Below are 22,846 nucleotides of genomic sequence, written 5' to 3'. Positions count from 1 at the left end.
TTGAAGTAGAAGGAATACATATTTGTGTCTTCTTTTTTGTAGAAATTGGTCTGCCTCCTTTTTTCTTTTCTTTATAGTTAACGCCGATACCAACTGAAAAATGTGTAACTGTATGTATGAATAAAATATATAATAACACAACTGAATGATGAAGTTGATCATTATTAATAGATAAACGATCAAGTTGAACAATATGGCTACCTGAAGGTTCAACGAAATCTTCATTCAACTCAAAAAATGGAATATCTTTTGTATTAAATTGTTTCCGTTTCGTTGTTGATGAATGAGTTGTGTTGTGATGAATTGTATCTTGGTTGTTGGAAAAGTGTGGAGCACTAAATAATTTGGATGCTTGTATTGGTAATGTTTGTGAAGGATTTTTGAAAGCTGAGATAAGATATAATATTAGAGATTATGTAAATAAAATTATGATAGAATAAAGACATATATGTACTAATTAGTAATTAAATAGTAGGAGAAGTATGAGCAGGTTTATGATGCGAGTTAATAACATTGAAAGGTGTGGAATTTTGATTTGTATGTTCATTTGAAGTAGAGGAAGTATATGGTACGTTTAAAATTGTTATTTGCTTACTTTAACGGTTAATATTGGAAATATATAATTGTGGTTATATGATTTAAGATGTGGATGTAAATATAATATTAAAGAACTTAATAATAACTTACTTTGATCTGTAATTTCTGAAGGTAATTCGGTAAACTTTCGAGCAAGTCGACAATTAGGGGGTATGAAGAAATTATTTTCTGAAAATGAAAATTTGTATGATAAATTAGCGAAATATATATATATAATATATGAATTTAATACACATAAGCAAATAAAAAAACAAAAAATGCAATACAAAAGAGACATAAGATATAACAAAATGTACCTTTGTGAGATTTTCTTTGTATTGTCTGAGTTGATGGTGTTTTTAAAGCATTCAATGAAGAGGGTGAATGAACTAAAGAGGAAAAGTATATGTAAAACATTAAATTAAATAAGATATTAAAGGAAAAAGATAGTTATACAAATTAGATATTATAGGCATATATGTATTAAAAAAGATAGTTATACAAATTAGATATTATAGACATATATGTATTAAAAATTAAATGTTAAAAGTTTATCTATTGGGAAGTTAAAATTGACGTTATATGATTTAAGAAGTGGATGTAAATATAATATAAAAGAAATTAAGAATACTTTACCTTGATTGGTTATATGTGAAAGTGGCGATCTTGAGGAAATAAATGTGGATTGAACATTCGATTGTATGATGTTATGAGACGGGGTAGCCTTAGGTAATTCGGAAAGGTTTCGAGTAACTCGACAATTAGGTGGTATGAAAAAATTATTTTCTGAAATCAAGATTCGTATCATAAACGGGGGAGAAATATTAAAAAATATTAATAGTACAATAGATAAGCAAATATAAAAACGAAAATGTAATAAGAAAGATGCATAACATATAAGAAAATGTACATTTGTGGGATATTGTTTGTAATGTTTAAAATGTGATGATGTTTTTAGAGCATTGGATGAAGATGATGCATTCACTAAGGAACAATGGTATGTATATCAAAAACTCAAATGAAATATAAAGAGAAATGAGTTATACAAATTTAACATTATAAACATTTAAGCACTTCAAATATAAACAAAATGCTTAAATATGAACCTTACCATTTGTGATGTCAGACAGTGGTGTTGTTGGGGAAGTGTTGCTGGGTGAAACATTAGTAACAAAACTTGTAGGTTTTTTCTTTCCCGAAGCATTTGAAATGTCACTCATTTCAATATGTTTGATAAGTTTTACGTTCTTGGTTATATCTCTATATATATAGTGATGATGATGATTTCTAACACTTTAAATAAGGGAACTGGATATTTGAAGGGTTTAAATTAGGTAAAAAATAAATGTTGCATATAATTAAATAAAGTAATGAAAAAAATAGTTGGGTTTAAATTAGGTAAAAATAAAGTCTTCATATAATTATGGAGGGAATAAATGCAGTATAGAAAAATAGATTTTGATTACATATTATATGATTTTATTCTGTTACAAATAAAAGTAGGTGAAATATCATATATAATAAAAATATAAATTTTCGTATATATATATATATATATATATATATATATATATATATATATATATATATATATATATATATATATATATATATATTATAACTCTTTAAATTAGGTAACTGAATATTAGAAGGGTTTAAATTAGGTAAAAAGTAAAGCATGCATATAATTATGGTAGGAATAAATAAAATATAGAAAAATACATTTTGAATACTTACACTATCATTTTATTCTGTTACCATATGTAAACGATGTATATTTATGCAAATAAAATTTAAATTCCATTTAGACAAATAAAAGTAGGTGAATTAGCATATATAAAAAAAATTATTATTTTTCGTGTGTGCATATATATATATATATATATATATATATATATATATATATATATATATATATATATATATATATAATAAATTTATAAAATCAAATGATGAACGAAAGAAAAAGAAAGAAAATATGCATTAAATCAAAACAGTTCAATAACTTGAAATTGTCATAACTTCCAATTCTATCATTGTGTTTACACCAAATAAAAACCCAATAAAATTTTAAAAACAACCAAAAGATCCATAAACAGACAATTAAAAATGCGACACACAAAAGATTAAAAAGAAAATGTCGATAAACATATCGAAGATGATATGTAAAATTTTGCTGGGCGGCTTCATATTAGTCCAACTTTTCCAACTTTGGGATCTTCAAGGTATCCCGTACAGCACGAGTTTTTGAAGAAGACCACTCCAAAGAGTCAGTGTTGGCATCAATCTCAATAGGGCGCTTCCCCGTACTGGATGATGGTGTTACAGCTTCAAGGTCAACAACATCAAGATTGTCATCATGCACAGAATTAGTATTTTCCTGTAGAAAACAGAAAATAATAAAAATCGATCAAGAAAAATATAAAACAAAACATAACATATTTGCACAAATTCATGAAAAATGAAAGAAAAATATATTGAAGAGAGGGCATAGGTTTTGACTTTGGAAATATATGACACAGTTACCAACCTTATTTGGCTTGTTAATAGGAGTACCATTATCATTTATATTATGGTGTTGATGATTTGGTGACCGTTTAAAAACCTCAGCAAGAACCCTTTCATCATCAGTCAACTTATGCACAGTGTAAGCACGATAGTTGTTCTGCAGATTGAACATGAATATCTGAACTTTGAAGACAAACTTCTTATTTAGAAGGATTTTGAACTCATCAGGTATCTGTTGTCGCCCTTGATCTTAATTTACATTATAAAATGGTTGGAAAAGTTAACGAAGAAAAATCATATATGTCAATCATTTAAATAACGGAGATATTTTATCAAACCTGAGCTATTTTTTCCATCAACCATTGGTTTCCACGATGAATAAGATCTTTTACATGACGCTCAAACAATACAAACGAAGAAGACCCACTTTCATCTTGCACACGAACTACTATCCTAATCCTAAAAATTATAACATAATACTTATATTTAGCTTGACATACACAATGAAATATATGAAAAAAGTAAAATACATGCATAGTCAAAGAGATAATAATTACTTACTTTCCAAATACATCCGAGACAAATCCACAACCATCACAGTGAAAAGGGCCAACATCAACATTATCATCATTTTTAGTAACTTTTTTAGAACAATCACGGCAATAAAATGAATACCAGCCATCATCCATATCAAAACCAACGATAGTAGTGATAATGGTTAAACCAACTTCCTGTTTCATATATAGGATTGAAAGGAATCATATTAAAATATTATTTCATATCAATTGTACATAGAAAATCAAAACAATAATAGAATGTGGAAACTGTTATATACAAATGTTAAGTAAACCTCATTAAAATCAGGAATCTCATCAATGTTTTTTATTTGAAAACGGAGGTAGTAATCCTCTGGATTAGCCACAACAGTATCTGAGTTGAGCTGGGATGTACGGCTAGAAGACTCAACATTCGTATCCAAAGCATTAAGACTACATATACAAAAAAGTGTGGTTATTCAACAAAAGTAATGATTTAGTAAGATAAATGTGTTAACTATATTAAATAACATACTTTGATTTGAACTCTAAAATTTGAGGCATATCATCATTTATATGCAATCTAGACCCAAACAAACAATTACCAACTTGAGGCTGGCCTGCAAATAAAAAGTAAAATAATATTGTCAGTAATTACTTTGAAGTTGAAATGATAATTTGTTGTAAAAAATCCTTACCACCCCAAATTTTGAGTTTGGCCAAACGTAGCAGGATAATAACAGGAGCAGTCTCATTATGATGTTGTGAAATGTAAGTATTCAGCTTCATTGCAAAACTGCCCCACAAAGCGACTGCAATTCTCGTACCACTAAAAATGCATGGTGGTTATTAATGAAAGATAAATATAAACGGGGGAATGTGTAATAATAATACGAATGCGTATCTTAAATCCTGAGCAACCGGATTCATTAACCTTTTCTCTCTTCCATACTCAACAATGACTCGCATGAGATCAGTTGACACAACTTCACCTAGAAAATCTATGTGAAAAAATGTAATAAATTAGTAATAATAATCCAAATGTGTATTATATTAAAAATTGAAGTATAGAAATAAGTTAAACTAATAACATAACATACCAAATGCAACACGAGTGTCAAAGTTCCTGGCTAGCAAATCTGGGAAAGAGATAAAATGATAAGGATCTACTGTATCAACAAAATCAGTGGATACACGAACTTTTGTGGTTTTGTAGAAATTGATTTTATGTTTATGAGGAACAAGCATGTATTCGCTTTCATTGCTAGCCATAGCGAAGTTACTTATCTCCCGGACAGCTCCTTCATCGAATAGGGATTCAAATACAGGAATAAGATTTTTTTTATTGTTGCTTGTATTCTACTTCCCTGTAGTTGACAATGAAAGATAAAAAAGTGTAAAACATATATTAAAAATAGAAAAAAATAATACTTGTTGAAAAATGTTTTTATATGTGATCATCACTGAAATAAGACGAATTGGTTTTATATTATCTAACAAATATTATCAGTTATTTCAGGTTGCGTGGATTCGTGCTTAATTATGAAATAGAAAAATATGCAAAAGACGAAATACGCAAAGACGGAAAAATAGACGCAATATTTGGTCGTTTGAAGACAAAACAAATCAAGACTAAAATTGTCAAGAATTTAAAAACCTCAAGGGTCAAAAATGGAAATTCAATTCACAATTAGATATATATATATATATATATATATATATATATATATATATATACAAGTGTTCGTGTGTATATATATATATATATATATATATATATATATATATATATATATATATATATATATATATATATATATATATATATATATTATATAAATATATATGTATATATATTATATTGTATATATTTATGTATGTATGTTGTATATATTGTATATATATATATATATATATATATATATATATATATATAGATATATATATATATATATATTGGAAAGAAATCTTCACAAAAGCAAAAGTACCAAACATCATGTGTGCTTCCAACCTTTACAATCAATCACTTCATTACTTTTCCTTAAACAAACAAGAGTTGCTTGATTCCTTTGCATATATATAGATGCATGTTTACATGAGTTTTTGTGTTTGTTTTGTGTTTCCTTGTAATATATCTCCTATTACTCTCTCATCTCCAGAAGAATAAACACATAGCCAACCTCAAAATACTCTCCAAACACCCTCCAAATACCCTCCTTAAACCTCCTCCAAAAACCCTTTCAAATCACCACAACCATCATCACCTTGCTGTTTTTCGACATCAGAATTTGCAAGTTAAGAAAAAATTCACCGAGCATAACTCAACAATATAATACGGGAGAGATTTGCACCTCAAATTATTCAGGACCTTACCTACATCCAGGAAGTTTTCTCGATTTTTTTGACCACTGCAAACCCCAGAGAGACGCGAGAGAGAATTGGCTATCCAAAGAGATTTACTACGAAAATCTATATTCATAACCACCCAAAGCTCTTTCAACATCACCCTCTTTGTTACATTATACCACCAAAACTACAACCTTATTCCACCTTCTACCACCCTCCAAATACCCACTTCAACCTCATCAAATCACCTTAAAAACCCCATACCCACATACAAAAAACATTGCCCGTGTATTTTGTATCGTTTTGTAAACAATTCATTGTTACATAAAAAGAACTTATTGTTACTTACCGGATTGAACTTTGAACAAATAGAGACACAGTCTATTAAGATCCAGTACAATTCTAAACCAGTTCAGTCAATTTATTGACGAACCGACTTTATATATATTTATATATTTATATATTTTATTACAGCTACGTCATTTAAATACTGTCATTTATTTCATTTATAGCTTTCAGTCATTTATAGCTTTCCAGTTTATATTTATTCCGCACTTCTTATTTTTTTTTTCCGCATCTTATCTCCTCAAATATATATATCTGTCACCCAGTAATTGGTATCCGAGCCTTTATTCGTGGTAATCAGATCGTATATTTTCAACAATTGGTATCAGAGTTTGTGTGATTTACCTTGAAATTTTTGTCGAAAACTTTTGGTTAGCGTTTATAAACCTTCCATAAGCTTTTCTTTAAAAATTTCATTTTAATATCACTTGTTCAAAATCCTTAAAAAAAAAATTATTAAAAAATTAAAAAAAAAAAAATTTTTTTAAAAAATCTTAAACAAAAAAATTCAGAGCTTGTGTGATTTACCTTGAAATTTTTGTCGAAAACTTTTGGTTAGCGTTTATAAACCTCCCATAAGCTTTTCTTTAAAAATTTCATTTTAATATCACTTGTTCAAAATCCTTAAAAAAAATTATTAAAAAAATTAAAAAAAAATTTTTAAAAAAAAAAATCTTAAACAAAAAAAAATTCAGAGCTTGTGTGATTTACTTTGAAATTTTTGTCGAAAACTTTTGGTTAGCGTTTATAAACCTTCCATAAGTTTTTCTTTAAAAATTTCATTTTAATATCACTTGTTCAAAATCATTTCAAAAACAAAAATTTTATTATGTCTTCTGCTAATTATTCCAACATGAACTCTGTTTCTATTGCTAATAGCTTGGGATCTGGTTCACGGGCGCCCATACTTATTCCTGAAGAGTATAATTCGTGGGTTGGCCGTATGAATCTTCATCTTAACACCATAAGTGAAGATGTCTGGAATTGTGTAGAAGGAACATATGTTACACCAGAAAATATGGCTACTCTTGCTACAAATCAAGCAACTCTTGCTGAAACCGAAAAAAGGCTGCAACTCCAAGCCAAAAAGGAACTTGTGTCTGGAATTCCCCACAATATTCTAAGTCAAATGGATGACATAATACTGCAAATCAAATCTGGGAAAATTTAAAAAATCGTTTTTGTGGAAATCAAAGAATTATTGGAAACAAAAGAACATCTGTTTTAAATGAATTCGATAATTTCAAGATGCTTTCATCAGAAACCATCCATGATGCTCATGATAGGTTCAATTTTATCATGGTAAAAATGAACAATTTGGGCATCAAAAAGACACAACACGAGATAAATCTCAAGTTTCTAAACAATCTTTACGAAAGCTGGAAGATGGTTAAACTCATCATTCAGGGAAATCCAGCCATTCATACTGAAACTTTATACAATTTGTATGGAGAACTTCAATCGTATGAATCCTCGATTGACCCACCAACCACTACAGCTTTTGGAGGACCACTTGCTCTCGTTTCCACATCTTCTCAAAACCAAACACCTTTTAATGAACAAAACTTCAATCATTTTAATCAGACATCTTTTCAAAACCAACCCTTTTTGAACAATTCTTTTGATCAATCTAATTTAAATGATGAAGCAGACTACCAACAACTGTGTGCTTTGGTAGCAAACACAAACCTCCAGAGATTTATTCCAAATCACGGTCAATCGAATTTTAAACCAAAATTTCAAAACCGACCATCATTTGGACAAAATAATTCTGGATTTCAACCAAGACCTCAACCTGTTCAAAACAACTCAGGTTTTCAACCAAGACCTTATTTTGGACAAAATTTTCAAAGACCTTCCTTCCAAAACAATTCAAACCAAGGTTTTCAAAACCAGGGATTTCAAAACAATCCCAACTAAAGTCATCATAACAATAACCAAAACAACAGTTTTCAAAACCAAAATAGAGGATTCCAAAATCAAGGTTACACTAATCAAAACAATGGCTTTCAAAACAACCAAAATTTTGGATTCCAACAAAACCCTTCCCAATCTTCCCAACAAATCCAAACTCAAGCTCCTGAAAGACTTCCGATTAAAAGTCAAAAGGATGACAGTGATGAAGAAGTGATCATTTGTCACAACTGCAAAGGAACTAATCACTATGCCAGAGAATGCCGAGCCAAAAACAAAACCAAAGTCAAAGACTCAGCATACTACGCTCAAAAAGCCGATGAATTAAAGAAACAAGAAAATCAAGATAAGCAAAGAGCATTGATGGCAATCCATGAACCAAACGTGGAATACTGGCCAACTTCTGAAGACGAAGCTGACAATGAACCAACACAATCAAACTTCTGTTTCGTAGTTGGTGTTGATAGACCTTCAAGAGCTCCAAACGTCATAGAACAGGTATGGTCTATGATCTCTGAACTTGGTCTTTCGAAATCAATTTTTGAGTCCCATATAACCAAGATTGAGAAAAGTCTAGAAGCTGATCTCAAAAAATATCATGACACAATGATCAATTCCGATATCTGCAAATCTGAGTTACAAACCTTGCAACTCAAATTTGGAGAATCAACAAGGATAAAGAACAAATTGGAAAGAGACGTTGAAAGAAAATCAGAAGATTATAATCACGTCTTGGAACAATTAAATCAAACCCTAATTCAGAAAAAGGATTTGGAACAAAAAAATCAGTCAGTCATTTCCTCTGAAACAAAAGATGTTTTAGAAAAGGAAATCATTCAGTTGAAACAAAACTTTCAAGAATCAACTGAAAAATACAAAACTTTAAATGAAAAACTGACTGATTCTTTAAACCAAACCAATTTTCTTGAATCTGAAAACAAAAGATTGATATGGAATATGAATTCTATCAAAATTTCTAGAAAACTAAGTGATGATGTTTTCACCAAAGCAAACACCTTAGGAACTGGCAAAATTGATACGAATTACAGACCAGGAATTGGAAGAGAATCCTTTGAAAATGAACTAGCTAAACAAGAAAACATGACAATTTGTGAAAACTCTGAATCCACTCTTCCAGATCTTTTCACATCTGCTAATGAGGAAGATTCATATGACGAAACAGTTATCAACTGTAGCCCAGATGACACTGCTTTCACTGTTTCCAAAAAGTCTATCAAAAGAGTTGTAAAATCTGAAACAAACTCTGCTAGTTCGTCAACAAACCAAATCAAACATACCAATGAAGAAACCATAACCCCACTTAACAAACCAAAGGCTTTTGAAAACAAACCAAAGAAACCTGTTAAACCATACGTCATACCTCAAAAACAGGTTTCCAAACAAAAACCAAAACCTTTTCAAAAACCTTTTGAAAACCGCTTTCAAGAGATCACCTTTAAAAATTCAATGAACTTTAAAAAACGACCAAATCAGAAAGTTTCAAAACATCATCTTCAAAAAGCCTTTCATAACCGCCAATCACATCCCAGATATGAAGAGAACTTTTCAAAAAAAAAAATTTCACATCTAGGATATCATTCACCAAATCATAGATTTTATCAACCAACGAATTTTCAGAAACAAATCACTTTTTGGGAAAATTTGATAAATAAAATCAAACCTCAACCATTCCATCCTTATAAACCAAACTCTTATAGCAATATGAAGTCAAATGCTACAAGAAGTTCGGTAAACAAAAAACCCAAAATAAAAACAACTAACAAACCAGGACCCATTCAGATTTGGGTACCTAAATCTTCTGTCTAAATTGCAGGTATCTAATGCTGGAGAACCCAAGGATGATACATGGTATATTGATAGTGGCTGCTCCAAGCATATGACATGAAACCGAAACTACCTTCGTGACTTCAAACCCACCCAAACCAATCAAGACGTTACCTTCGGCAACAACATGACGGCAAAAATCAAGGGTTATGGAAACATAACAAATGGTAACTTCACCATAAAGAAAGTTGCCTATGTTGATGACCTGAAACACAACCTCATCAGTGTTTCTCAACTGTGTGATAACAATCTTGAAGTCCTATTCACCAAACAAAGAAGCTTGATCATGGACGCCAAAACCAAAGAAATCATTGTTGATTCTTACCGTGCCGGAAATATGTATCCACTTGACATGGATCTTATCTATGGTAAACCCGATATATGTCTGCTATCAAAAGCCCCAGCAGATATCAGTTGGTTATGGCACCGCCGCCTTTCCCATCTAAACTTTGGGTACATCAACAAACTGATCGGCGATGATCTTGTTAGAGGACTGCCACTTCTGAAGCTTGATAATGAAACTCTGTGTGCTGCATGTGAAAAGGGAAAACTTTCCAAATCCACTCACAAAAGCATCTCAGAATCTAGTGTATCCGAACCACTAGAATTGCTGCACATAGACCTTTGTGGCCCTGCCAAAACCCAAACTATACAAGGGAAGAAGTACATTCTTGTTGTCGTTGATGGTTTCTCGCGCTTTACTTGGGTCTTTTTCTTAAGACTAAAATCAGAAGCACCTGAAGAGATGATCAACTTCATCAAACAAATCGAACTGAAGCTCAAACGACCTGTTCGAAGAATCCGAAGTGATAATGGTTTAGAGTTCAAAAACAAGACTCTAGATTCATTTCTCAAAGACAAAGGAATTGAACATAACTTCTCAGGCCCATACACTCCACAACAGAACGACGTTGTCGAAAGAAGGAACAGAACTCTATGTGAAGCTGCAAGATCAATGCTTATCTTCGCTGATCTGCCACAATACTTCTGGGCAGCAGCAATAGCCACAGCTTCCTACACTCAAAATCGTTCCTTAATCCATAAACATCTTCATAAAACACCATATGAAGTCATTAACAACCGAAAACCAAACATCAAATTTTTCCATATTTTTGGTTGTCGATGCTTCATAAAGAACAATAAAGATCACCTTTCAAAATTTGAATCAAGGTCGGACGAAGGAATTTTCCTTGGTTACTCGTTTTCCTCAGCTGCTTATCGAGTACTGAACAAACGTACCAGAGTAATTGAAGAAAGTACCGATGTTCATTTCGATGAATTTTATGTCAGGAAATTGGATCGTGAACATTTTGGTTCAAAAATGATCGATAATATTTTTCAAAATCCAATTCAACAAACACCTTCTCCTGACAGACATATTGAAATCGATCTTGATTTACTTTTTGAACAACCCAAAACCGCTTACAATTCTGAACTTCTAACTACTTCTATTGATTCTACAGGAACAACCACTGAAGGAACTCCACAAACAAACCGAAATGATGCAGATGAATTCGAGGGGGAACCACCTACACATACTTCTTCATTGGAACAAACACCAAATCCTCCTTTAAATACCCCATCCCCAAATATCCGAAACAATCCCGATGCATCATTTATGAGGAAACCTTCAAACCTATTCCAAGATGAAACTCCCGGAGAAGAACAATGGGATACTGAAATTCCAATTATTATAGCGGAAGAGAATCGCTTAATAAAATGGACCAGAAACCACCCAACTGACCAAATCATCGGAGATCCAAACTCAGGCATCCAAACTAGAGCCGCAACTTCTAATGATTGTTTATTTGGAGCCTTCTTATCCATGACTGAACCCAAAACCATACATTCTGCTCTCAAAGATCCAGACTGGGTAAAAGCTATGCAAGAAGAGCTAGAAGAATTTGAAAGAAATGACGTATGGAATCTTGTCCCTACCCCACCCGATGTTTCTGTTATAGGTTCAAGATGGGTATTCAGAAACAAAACTGACGATCAAGGAATCGTTTGTCGAAACAAGGCACGTCTCGTAGTCAAAGGATATTCACAACAAGAAGGAATCGACTACGATGAAACATATGCTCCAGTTGCCAGAATTGAAGCAATTCGCATCTTTCTTGCATATGCTGCACATAAGAACTTCAAAGTATTCCAAATGGATGTTAAATGTGCATTCCTACATGGAGAGTTAGATCGCGATGTATACATCCAACAACCACCAGGTTTCGAAGATCCCAAATTTCCTGATCACAACTTCAAATTGCAGAAAGCTGTCTATGGCCTGAAACAAGCACCCCGAGCCTGGTATGCCACATTGACAACCTTTCTCGAAGAATCAGGTTTTAAAAGAGGTTCAATCGATCAAACCCTCTTTCGTAAAATCTATAATAAACATCTTTTAATCGTACAAATATATGTTGATGACATTATTTTCGGTTCTACTGATGAATCTTTGAGTATTAAGTTTGCAGATCTAATGAAGAGCAAATTTGAAATGAGCATGATTGGGGAGATGACTACTTTTCTCGGACTTCAAATCAAACAGTCAACTGATGGCATTTTCATCAACCAAGAGAATTATGTCAAAAACCTACTCACTCGCTTTTCAATGGACAAATCCAATACCGCAAAAACCCCAATGGCTTTTGGATACAAAATCGATGCAGACTTAAATGGCAAACCTGTTGATCAGAAAAGATATCGTGGAATGATTGGATCACTCTTATACCTCACTGCCAGCAGACCTGACATCATGTTTTCTACATGTGTCTGTGCCAGATACCAAGCAAATCCTATGGAATCCCATGTAGTTGCTGTGAAACGCATCTTCAAATACCTAAAAGGCACTCCCAAACTTGGCCTTTGGTATCCAACTAAATCCGATTTTCAGCTGAACGCTTTCACCGACTCAGACTATGGAGGATGCAAGTTAGATAGAAAGAGTACATCTGGTAGCTGTCAATTCCTAGGAGGTAGACTAGTGAGTTGGACTTCAAAGAAACAGACTTGTGTATCCACATCAACATCAGAAGCTGAATACGTCGCTGCCGCCAGCTGTTGTTCGCAAGTCATATGGATGCAAACTCAACTGCGAGACTATGGCTTCAAAATTTCACAAATTCCCATATTTTGTGACTCAACCAGTGCAATTGCCATTTCTCGCAATCCCGTTCACCATTCCATGACAAAGCACATCGACATTCGATATCATTTCATCAAAGACAACATTCAAAAGGGTCATATCGAATTGCACTTCATCAACACCGAAGATCAAATTGCCGATGTCTTCACTAAGGCTCTCGATGAAACAAAGTTTCAATACTTCCTAGGCCGTCTAGGAATGTTAAATCCAGATAACATCCATCCTTAAACTTTTACTTTTTGTTTGTACAAAAGTGTGTTTACTTTCATTCAAAAGGAAAATTCAAAAACAATTGAAAATTGCTTTCCTTTCAAAAAATACCAAAAACATTCAAATAACCAATATTTCCAAAAACATTCAGAAAAACAAATCTTCAAAAAAAAAAATTAATAAAAGACTTGCCATAATAAGCTTTTATAGAACCTCGTGATTAATCTTCTCTTGACTTAATTTTCAGATGCTTATGCTCGATGAAGATTTTAAGTCATATTGATTCTCAATTGGAGTGAAGGTTCAAATATCCTACTTTTCATAATGTATATAACTTTATTTCCTTCGATTTTATTTCATTATTGACGATTTTAAACAATCAAGGGACATAAGGTTAGGAGGTTCAGATGAAAACAAAAACCCATGTGAGAATTTGTACCTCGTCGATCTAAATCATTGTGAAAATCATTTCTTGTGAGCTTAGGTGTGTCACTATTGCTTATCAGGTATACCCAATTATACCTTGTCACGGTCTCATTTTTGCTTAGATATCAAAATGACCAGGGACGATACATTCATTTCTTACATACTAGACAAACTGTCTTTTATGCCACCTATCCCTACCTAGATAAAAGCCAACCAAAAATGAAGACTTGCGATCCCATGATCCATCAAGCAAACAACGACATATCCTTACAAGAAAACCAAAGGAAAAACAAATATCTATCAACATCCAATCCTCAAAGACAAATCAACAAGAAAACAAATGGATTCAATAAAGATATACCAAACAAAACAAAAAAAATATATTCTATATTTGGTATTTTCAAACAAACTTTCAACCAAATGGTTATTTCAAAACAAAAATCATAAAATCCCGCGATTTGTTTTAACCATTTTTCACAAAAGAAGATATCTCAATCACTCAAGTCAAATACTCTTAAAAAGGTCTCAAATGTAGCAAATTCTCAATGCTAAAACAAAATATCTTTTTACAATAAATCGATATTAATCAACAAACATGATATTATCAAAGAAGAAGCTGCAACAACAATGGATTTCCCGGGATACTGTAGCCTTCATCACTGAAGAATCTTAGTTGCAAACTGCACTATGAAAATTGCTAAACCCCTCTACATGTATTTCCCGACGGAGAGAGAGTGAACTTTAATGGCATGAATGAAGAAACCCGCTGAGTAATGCCGAAACCAGTCTTATGTGATTGATTATCTAATAATGAGACTAAGTGACTTTACAGGAAAAGCATAGCTGAACACCTCCAATATGAGTGTGAGTCGTCAGAGAGAGATATCACTCATTTTTAGTGATCATTAACTTGTTCTGCTGCCAGAACAACCAAACACCCAAGTGAAGTGTGAGCTATACCTATGAGCGTTCATCTGAATCGACCTGTTAGACCACTTGTCGTCATTAATAATGCTATAAAATCTAAGGAAATTTCTTTAGATACATATATGACTACCCTTTGATAACCGAACCCGAGACTTTGATTCGGAAACAAATTTCTGAAAATCTTTTACATAAGATATGTTAAACCAAGTCACAAACTTTCAAAACGATTACAATGGTTTTATATATATCTTCTCATTGACAAAACTTTTATCCCAAATCTTCAAGATTAAAATTGTTAATTTGATTATATCTATCCTTATTTCATCAATGATCACATAGGGGGAAATTGTTGAAAAATGTTTTTATATGTGATCATCACTGAAATAAGACGAATTGGTTTTATATTATCTAACAAATATTATCAGTTATTTCAGGTTGCGTGGATTCGTGCTTAATTATGAAATAGAAAAATATGCAAAAGACGAAATACGCAAAGACGAAAAAATAGACGCAATATTTGGTCGTTTGAAGACAAAACAAATCAAGACTAAAATTGTCAAGAATTTAAAAACCTCAAGGATCAAAAATGGAAATTCAATTCACAATTGGATATATATATATATATATATATATATATATATATATATATATATATATATATATATTATATAAATATATATGTATATATATTATATTGTATATATATATATGTATGTATGTTGTATATATATATATATATATATATATATATATATATATATATATATATATTGGAAAGAAATCTTCACAAAAGCAAAAGTACCAAACATCATGTGTGCTTCCAACCTTTACAATCAATCACTTCATTACTTTTCCTTAAACAAACAAGAGTTGCTTGATTCCTTTGCATATATATAGATGCATGTTTACATGAGTTTTTGTGTGTGTTTTGTGTTTCTTTGTAATATATCTCCTATTACTCTCTCATCTCCAGAAGAATAAACACATAGCCAACCTCAAAATACTCTCCAAACACCCTCCAAATACCCTCCTTAAACCTCCTCCAAAAACCCTTTCAAATCACCACAACCATCATCACCTTGCTGTTTTTCGACATCAGAATTTGCAAGTTAAGAAAAAAATTCACCGAGCACAACTCAACAATATAATACGGGAGAGATTTGCACCGCAAATTATTCAGGACCTTACCTACATCCAGGAATTTTTCTCGATTTGTTTGACCACTGCAAACCCCAGAGAGACGCGAGAGAGAATTGGCTATCCAGAGAGATTTACTACGAAAATCTATATTCATAACCACCCAAAGCTCTTTCAACATCACCCTCTTTGTTACATTATACCACCAAAACTACAACCTTATTCCACCTTCTACCACCCTCCAAATACCCACTTCAACCTCATCAAATCACCTTAAAAAACCCCATACCCACATACAAAAAACATTACCCGTGTATTTTGTATCGTTTTGTAAACAATTCATTGTTACATAAAAAGAACTTATTGTTACTTACCGGATTGAACTTTGAACAAATAGAGACACAGTCTATTAAGATCCAGTCCAATTCTAAACCAGTTCAGTCAATTTATTGACGAACCGACTTTATATATATTTATATATTTATATATTTTATTACAGCTACGTCATTTAAATACTGTCATTTATTTCATTTATAGCTTTCCAGTTTATATTTATTCCGCACTTATTTTTTTTTTCCGCATCTTATCTCCTCAAATATATATATCTGTCACCCAGGAATTGGTATCCGAGCCTTTATTCGTGGTAATCAGATCGTATATTTTCAACAATACTGTTAATTAAAATGAAATAAAATAGAAATAAAATATAAAGATAAAGTATCAACAAATTTAATAACATAGAAATAAAAGAGAAGAACTGAAATCGATAAACATCCATATTTTTCTGCCAGGAAATATTCAGTAAAGTCCAACCTATTATCTCATTATACAAAAAAAAACAGTTTATTTTTATTAATTTTGTTAAGAAAAACCAACTTATTTTGTTTTATCGTTTAAAAGAAACAAAGTTACAGGTGTCCAAACAATGTGATCGGCTGACTATATGACCTGACACAATTAATAATAAGAAGAAACCGAAACATTTAATTGATTATTAAAACTAATAAAGCTATATAACATATTTCATTACATAGAATAAATTCCAATGAAGAGATCAGGAACCAAAATCACAAGATTTTGATTAATTTTAAATTTATCAGATTGATAAATAAAGAAAGGAATAATAAGAGATTTCATTACATAGACTAAAGTTTATTATTAAAAATAATAAAGTTTATTATTAAAATTATATGAATAGAAGTAAAAAAGCATAACAAAAATCGAATTTAAAATTTTTTGAATAGAAATAACATAAGAATTTGACAATCTAAAAAATAAAGTGTGTAAAAACAGTACCTCCTGGTCAATTAAAATCATGTCTAGGCTTGCGACCATATTAGGATTGTTTATATAGGTCGGCTTCCAAAGCATGACGACTTTAACACGTATGTTCCAAGACTCTTTGGATGCGTTGATTTCAGCAACCTTATCAAAGATGACCTGATCTGCATTGTTAGCTGCCATGGATAACTATTATCTGCAATGATAGGGGATAATTAGTTAGAGAGAATTTTGATTTGTAATGAAAAATCGTAGACACTATATTTACCATGAAATATAAATTTATTTCATAAACTCACTCGAACGAAAGTAAGGAGCTCTATTTATTTTGTAGATAAGCATAATAAATTCCCTTTGTCCTTAACAACAATTGTTTAAGGTAGTTAAATTTTCTCTATTGTTTAAAACAATTAATTTTTTAAAGCTTTTTATTTCATACTAATTTTAAATATTTCAAAATTTCATATATATATATATATATATATATATATATATATATATATATATATATATATATATATATATATATATATATATATATATATATATATATACACAAAGAAAAAATACAACTTTGAAGTGTTACAAACATATCATTAATTTGATCCTAGATTGAGTTTTGTAATTCGGTAATATTATTTTAATTTATTTCACAGTGGGACGATTGTACATCAAACTTTATTCAAAATTATTAGCTATTTATTTTTTGGATCTAAAAACATGAACACATATAAACCTTTATATTTAATATGATATTAATGAATTAAAATTAAAAATAAATTAACTTGTGTTTCATACGTATACATTATTAGCCCTAGATACTTTAGGAATATTCACATATCTTTGAAATTTATCACTTAAAACTTACAACCTACTTAATACAAAGATGCTGAAACATAAAGACGCTGAAGACGGGGTTTTTAAAAGAAAATAATAGCGACGTACCTGATCTTGAAGATCTAATTTTGAAGAGAAAAGAAGAGGTGGAGAATAATAGAAAATAGTAAAATCGGCGAAGAGGACGACAACAAGGGAGGACGGAGGTTCAGAGAGTAGTATAATCGGGTGCCAGTCAGGGACTCAGCGGGTCAGCAACGGGTGCAGCAACGGGTGCCAGACGAAGAAGATGGTGAAATCGGAGACTTGGGAATGACAACGGAGAGGGATTGGTGAGGTATGTTCTAATAGAGCAAAATCATGATTTTTTGTCCCTAATTTCATAGCCTTTTATATTTGCTTATAATCTCTATTGTGAGATTTATTTAAGGTAAAATTGTGTTATTTTTTTTCGTGATTATCATAGTTTTCTGTGAGATTTCTTTGCAATTTTTATAAAAAGATCCTCCCTAATTTTATAGGTTTTTATATTTGGTTATGATTTCTATTTTGACATTTATTTAAGGAAAAAAGTTCTCTATTGTAGGTTTTATATTTGGTTATGATCTATATTGAATTGGAGAGATAGAAACATAAGGGAATTGGATTGTGTGATGGACACAGGAATGGAATGTGCTAACGAATTGAAACTAAAATTGACATTATAAAGTTTAGTAATTGCAATTACCAAAGGAATCAGGGATTCCTGTCCATAAAGAAGTAGATACATTAATGATTAGACCCCTATTGTCAAACAGAAGAGAAAAACATTGATGTCAATGGGACAAAAAGTATAACTTTCTGTTGTACCCATTAAGGTGAAACAGGATAGTACTTGGAGTCACTATAAATCTGTGCTTTGTGCAAAAGACGTAAATGCCCTTATAATCCTCAATCATTTAAAATAATAGCACAAGTAATCTTGTTTGCTACTGAGATGGAGGCTTTTGTTCGTATTTTTTATCATGCATTGAAAGCTTACATTTAGATTGATGAAATTAATCTTGTTTGCTTTCTTTTTTTCTTTTCTTATTGTGTCGTTGAATAATGAAGTTTAAGTTTATTAGAGATTTAAGCATTAAGCATGTTCTTCTCCTGACTTTCATCCCTGCCACATCTTCAAAGATTACCCTTTTACACATTTCTCTCATACAACTGAATCTGTGTAAATGACCATTTTACCATTCAATTTAGAAACGATAAAGCACCATCTTTCCCACTTAACATATTAAAAGAAACAACGTAAGTTTTCTTGTTGAAATGTCAGATGACCATTTTACCCTTCAGGGATGTGGAAATGACAGAGAAGCTAGATTACTCATATGTAGCAGCAGTTATTGGATTTTCTCTAATAGTATAAATACTAAGAGCTTCCAGTATAAAAAGTGAAGCTACACGTGTCATGGTTGCAGCTCCTTTAATCGCCTTTGTAACCACCAACATCCTTTATTTAAACTGCTACCAATTTGACTTCTCAGATGATAATGCTCGAGCGGTTGTATCCTTTATGTTATTAATTGCTTCTTAATTCATTATGATGATAATTTTATTGCTAATATCTTATTCAGATCATGGTTATAGTTCTGGTACCCCTTTCAGTTTTGAAGATGATCAATAGGTACATCAACTGTTCATTTGATAATCTCAGATAATTATAGTGATTCATTTTACAACTGTTCATGTGATGTCTTTGATATCCTGCTGATTGCTAGTATTGTGTCAACTTGCAGGTTTGATAATCAAGTGGCAAGAAAAAAAAGATACAATGACACATTTATATTTGCTTATGACCTGTTGTATTTATTTTAGGGATCAAAACGTGTTGTTTTAATTTTGATTTTTCTGGATATAATCACAAATTATAATTTGTATAAAATAATAGAGTGAGTATTTCCCTCAACCCATCATATATTTTAGGCCCCTTTTAGTTTTTTTACCGATAATGAAATCTTAAATGTACGTTACCAATAATATGAATTTATTATAAGAAACAAAGGAAAAAAATTGTTTATTCAATAAACAAAAACATGTCTTTTGCAGGTTTTAGACTTTGGACTGTTTCATATGTTTATTAAATTAACACATTTGATTTAAGGGTGTAAAACATATAAAGAAAACACAATCAAGGACCCCGATTATTTAAGATGATATCATAAAAAACGAACACAATAAAATTAAATATTATAAAGTAACATAAAGACACGTCGTTTTATTGATTATATTGATATGTCTAAAAAAATAAAAAGAAATGTCTGATTATCTATAATCGTTGAAGGACCTCCTTGTAATTTCAGACTGAAACTTTGCCAAAATTAATAAAATTCCCCTAATCACATTTTGTGATTCTAAGACCAAACTTTGCCAAAGTTACTAAAATTCACCTAATCATTAGGAGCATTCTCATGTTCCATAATCCCCATTGCATGTTCAATACAGCTGTTGGATCTGCAATCTTTATATAATGTCTCCAATTCTTTCACCATGGCGTGTTTGTGTTTGTGTCTGTGTTTGGTTGCAATTCCTTTGACAGATTTCACTCCTTCCAAAAACATTATAATATTACAAAATCAAATGTTATGCAAACCTTTCTGCTCGGAAGATCAAACTTTTGAGTTCACATTCTTCAGATAATGCAACTTCTTCCTATTTTCTGTCTCTTCCAGAACTCAACAAGTCAGAAAGATTTGCTGTATTGTGAAATTAACAACAAAATAAAACATATATAACAGTAGCAACAAAACAATTATCATTTAAAGACATTAAATGAATGATTACATGTAAAAGAAGATCATACAACCTCACAAGTTCTTCAAGTTTTGTAACTTTTTCATTTTTTTCATCACGTGTCTTGCTAAGTTTACTCTTTGCAATACTAACCAACAGTTGGTTGCGTTCAATGTAACTTTATCAAGTCCACTCAAATCATCGAAGTCATTACGAATGGAGCTTCCGGCTTCATGATATGCATCAAAGATTTTGTCAAAAACAACAAGTCTTTTCTCAGATGGAAGAGCACCTTCCTTTCGATAATTAATCTCCTTCTCCAATTCCTTAGCTGAAAGGGTAAATCGGGAAATCGAAGAATTAGACATACCCTCGGAAGCACTAAAGACTGATAACTGATAACTGATAAACGATAACTAACCTTTCAAAATGGAAACGCGAGTTTTGGCATTTGATATTGGAAATGTATGCCCTAGCCAATGAAATTCAGTCATGGATGCAACTTGTTGAGATCTTTCTTCATCCATAATAGCCTGTATTTATAAAAAAAAATGAAAAGAATGGAAGAAATAAGATTTGTGTGAAGTTAAAAAGGTATTCAAATTAATAGCATTACCTCCAATTTAGCTTTAAAAAGGTCAAGTGTAGGTCCAGTCCTACTAAGATGTGGGATCATGTCCACGCCAAACATAGTCTCTAATTGTCATGCTTTATGCAGCTGCACCTTTTCTGAAAGTGAAGCACCTATAATTTGAGAAAACCGAAGATTTGATGAAACACTTCAAGGGTAATCATGTTAAACTTAACAGCAAGCTGAGGCTCAGCTTTAGAGATTAAGCACTTCACTTGGCCTATATATCGACAAATTACATATTAAAATGGTAGATTGAGCATTGGCTAACAAAATTGTAGTAAAATCATCAAGTAATCATCAAGTAATTATGTATTTTGCAATTTTTGTCGAAAGTTGGGGGTTTTTTTTTCTACACATCCGATCAAGATACACAAGTCCAGGGACTGAATGAAATAAAACATCAATTGAGGGTACCGAAAATGTAAAAACAATAAAAAGGAACAAAGAACAGGCAAATTACTACTTCAGAGTTCTTAGAGGAAGGAAATTACAGAAAATTCATCGATCGATTCTGGAATTGGATTCAATAGAAGAGTGAGGGATTCCATTCCGATTCCGTCCTACCAAAGGAACAAATCTCACCTCCATCTGTGACTGCTGTGACAGTCAATCCAGCACTAGTGCTTCGCAATCCAGTAGTAATAACAGATCTTTTACTAAACTTAGCAGCAAATTTCAAAAACTGAGACTTTCCTGTTCCTGAAAACTTACATAGTTAAATAAAGGGCAAATTCCCTTAAATAAACTCAATAAATTTTGAAAAATTTAATTCAAGAAAATAGAAACTTCGCATCACCTGGATCAGCAACAAGAAGAAGATGGGATTCGCCTCTAACTTTTGTCCCAGAACCATCAACATGTTGTACTCCTCCAATAAGTGTCAATGTAACTACATTAAATAATACTTGTCTTCATAAGTATTTAATCTAACTTTTTAGGTTAAAATTAGAAAAGTTACATTTTTAGGTTAAAATTAGAAAAGGTTACCTGCTAGCTTTACAGTGAAGAGCCCATAAACTTGTGGACAAATAGCCCGTAGAATGGCATTTCTACCTGTAATTTTATCTATCAATAAGGTATATATATGTAAATGATAATAGATGATTACCATAAAAAGAAAAAATCTCACCTTTTAATGGAGTGTCTTTGAAATCTGACCAAAAGTTTTCAAATTTCTGAATAACATCATCAGGGATTTCAATATCCAACTTTATCTCATTTATTCGCCTAAAGCAACAAAACACAAGTTAAACCAAAAGCAAAAAAAAAATGATAATATGTAATTAGTACCTCACATAATTGGCCACAAATACAGGTTCAAGGTCACAGCGAACATCCTTCAAATATGGTGACCATTTAGCTGTCAAAACTCCTGTGACAATAACATCATCTGCAGATAATCTTATAAATAATTAGACT

At 31.4% G+C, this 22,846-nt stretch overlaps 2 protein-coding genes and 1 long non-coding RNA gene across 3 annotated transcripts; all 3 read right to left on the bottom strand.

Moving 5' to 3' along the window:
* Positions 1-2,759: 2,759 nt before the first annotated feature.
* On the bottom strand, positions 2,760-3,292 carry LOC145108346 (uncharacterized). The gene is made up of 2 exons (XM_079045368.1): positions 3,107-3,292; positions 2,760-2,956 (listed from the first exon to the last, which is right to left on the bottom strand). Exons 1-2 carry the CDS (start codon positions 3,254-3,256, stop codon positions 2,768-2,770), a joined length of 339 nt encoding a protein of 112 aa, XP_078901494.1. The 5' UTR covers positions 3,257-3,292; the 3' UTR covers positions 2,760-2,767.
* Positions 3,293-4,374: 1,082 nt separating this feature from the next.
* Positions 4,375-4,892, bottom strand: LOC145126699 (uncharacterized). Its single transcript, XM_079062009.1, has 3 exons — positions 4,721-4,892; positions 4,515-4,621; positions 4,375-4,449 (listed from the first exon to the last, which is right to left on the bottom strand). Exons 1-3 carry the CDS (start codon positions 4,890-4,892, stop codon positions 4,375-4,377), a joined length of 354 nt encoding a protein of 117 aa, XP_078918135.1.
* Positions 4,893-22,245: 17,353 nt separating this feature from the next.
* On the bottom strand, positions 22,246-22,640 carry LOC145108341 (uncharacterized). Its single transcript, XR_013708204.1, has 3 exons — positions 22,557-22,640; positions 22,415-22,480; positions 22,246-22,316 (listed from the first exon to the last, which is right to left on the bottom strand). It is a non-coding gene; the product is annotated as an uncharacterized LOC145108341 (long non-coding RNA).
* Between the last annotated feature and the right edge of the window lie 206 nt (positions 22,641-22,846).

Source organism: Lactuca virosa, chromosome 1, assembly GCF_052849685.1.
Source record: "Lactuca virosa cultivar CGN04683 chromosome 1, Lactuca_virosa_CGN04683_v6, whole genome shotgun sequence".
NCBI lineage: Eukaryota > Viridiplantae > Streptophyta > Magnoliopsida > Asterales > Asteraceae > Lactuca > Lactuca virosa.
Note: the sequence above shows the minus strand (reverse complement) of the source record. Positions and strands in the feature narration are given on the sequence as shown.

Excerpts from the sequence above, each read along its gene's own strand:
- LOC145108346 (XM_079045368.1), bottom strand. The coding sequence starts at position 3,256 with ATGTTCAATCTGCAGAACAACTATCGTGCTTACACTGTGCATAAGTTG. Across the intron at positions 2,957-3,106 it reads CTATTAACAAGCCAAATAAG|GAAAATACTAATTCTGTGCA; the intron begins GTTGGTAACTGT and ends TGTTTTCTACAG.
- LOC145126699 (XM_079062009.1), bottom strand. The coding sequence starts at position 4,892 with ATGGCTAGCAATGAAAGCGAATACATGCTTGTTCCTCATAAACATAAA. Across the intron at positions 4,622-4,720 it reads TGACACTCGTGTTGCATTTG|ATTTTCTAGGTGAAGTTGTG; the intron begins GTATGTTATGTT and ends TTTTTCACATAG. Across the intron at positions 4,450-4,514 it reads AGGATTTAAGATACGCATTC|TGGTACGAGAATTGCAGTCG; the intron begins GTATTATTATTA and ends ATGCATTTTTAG.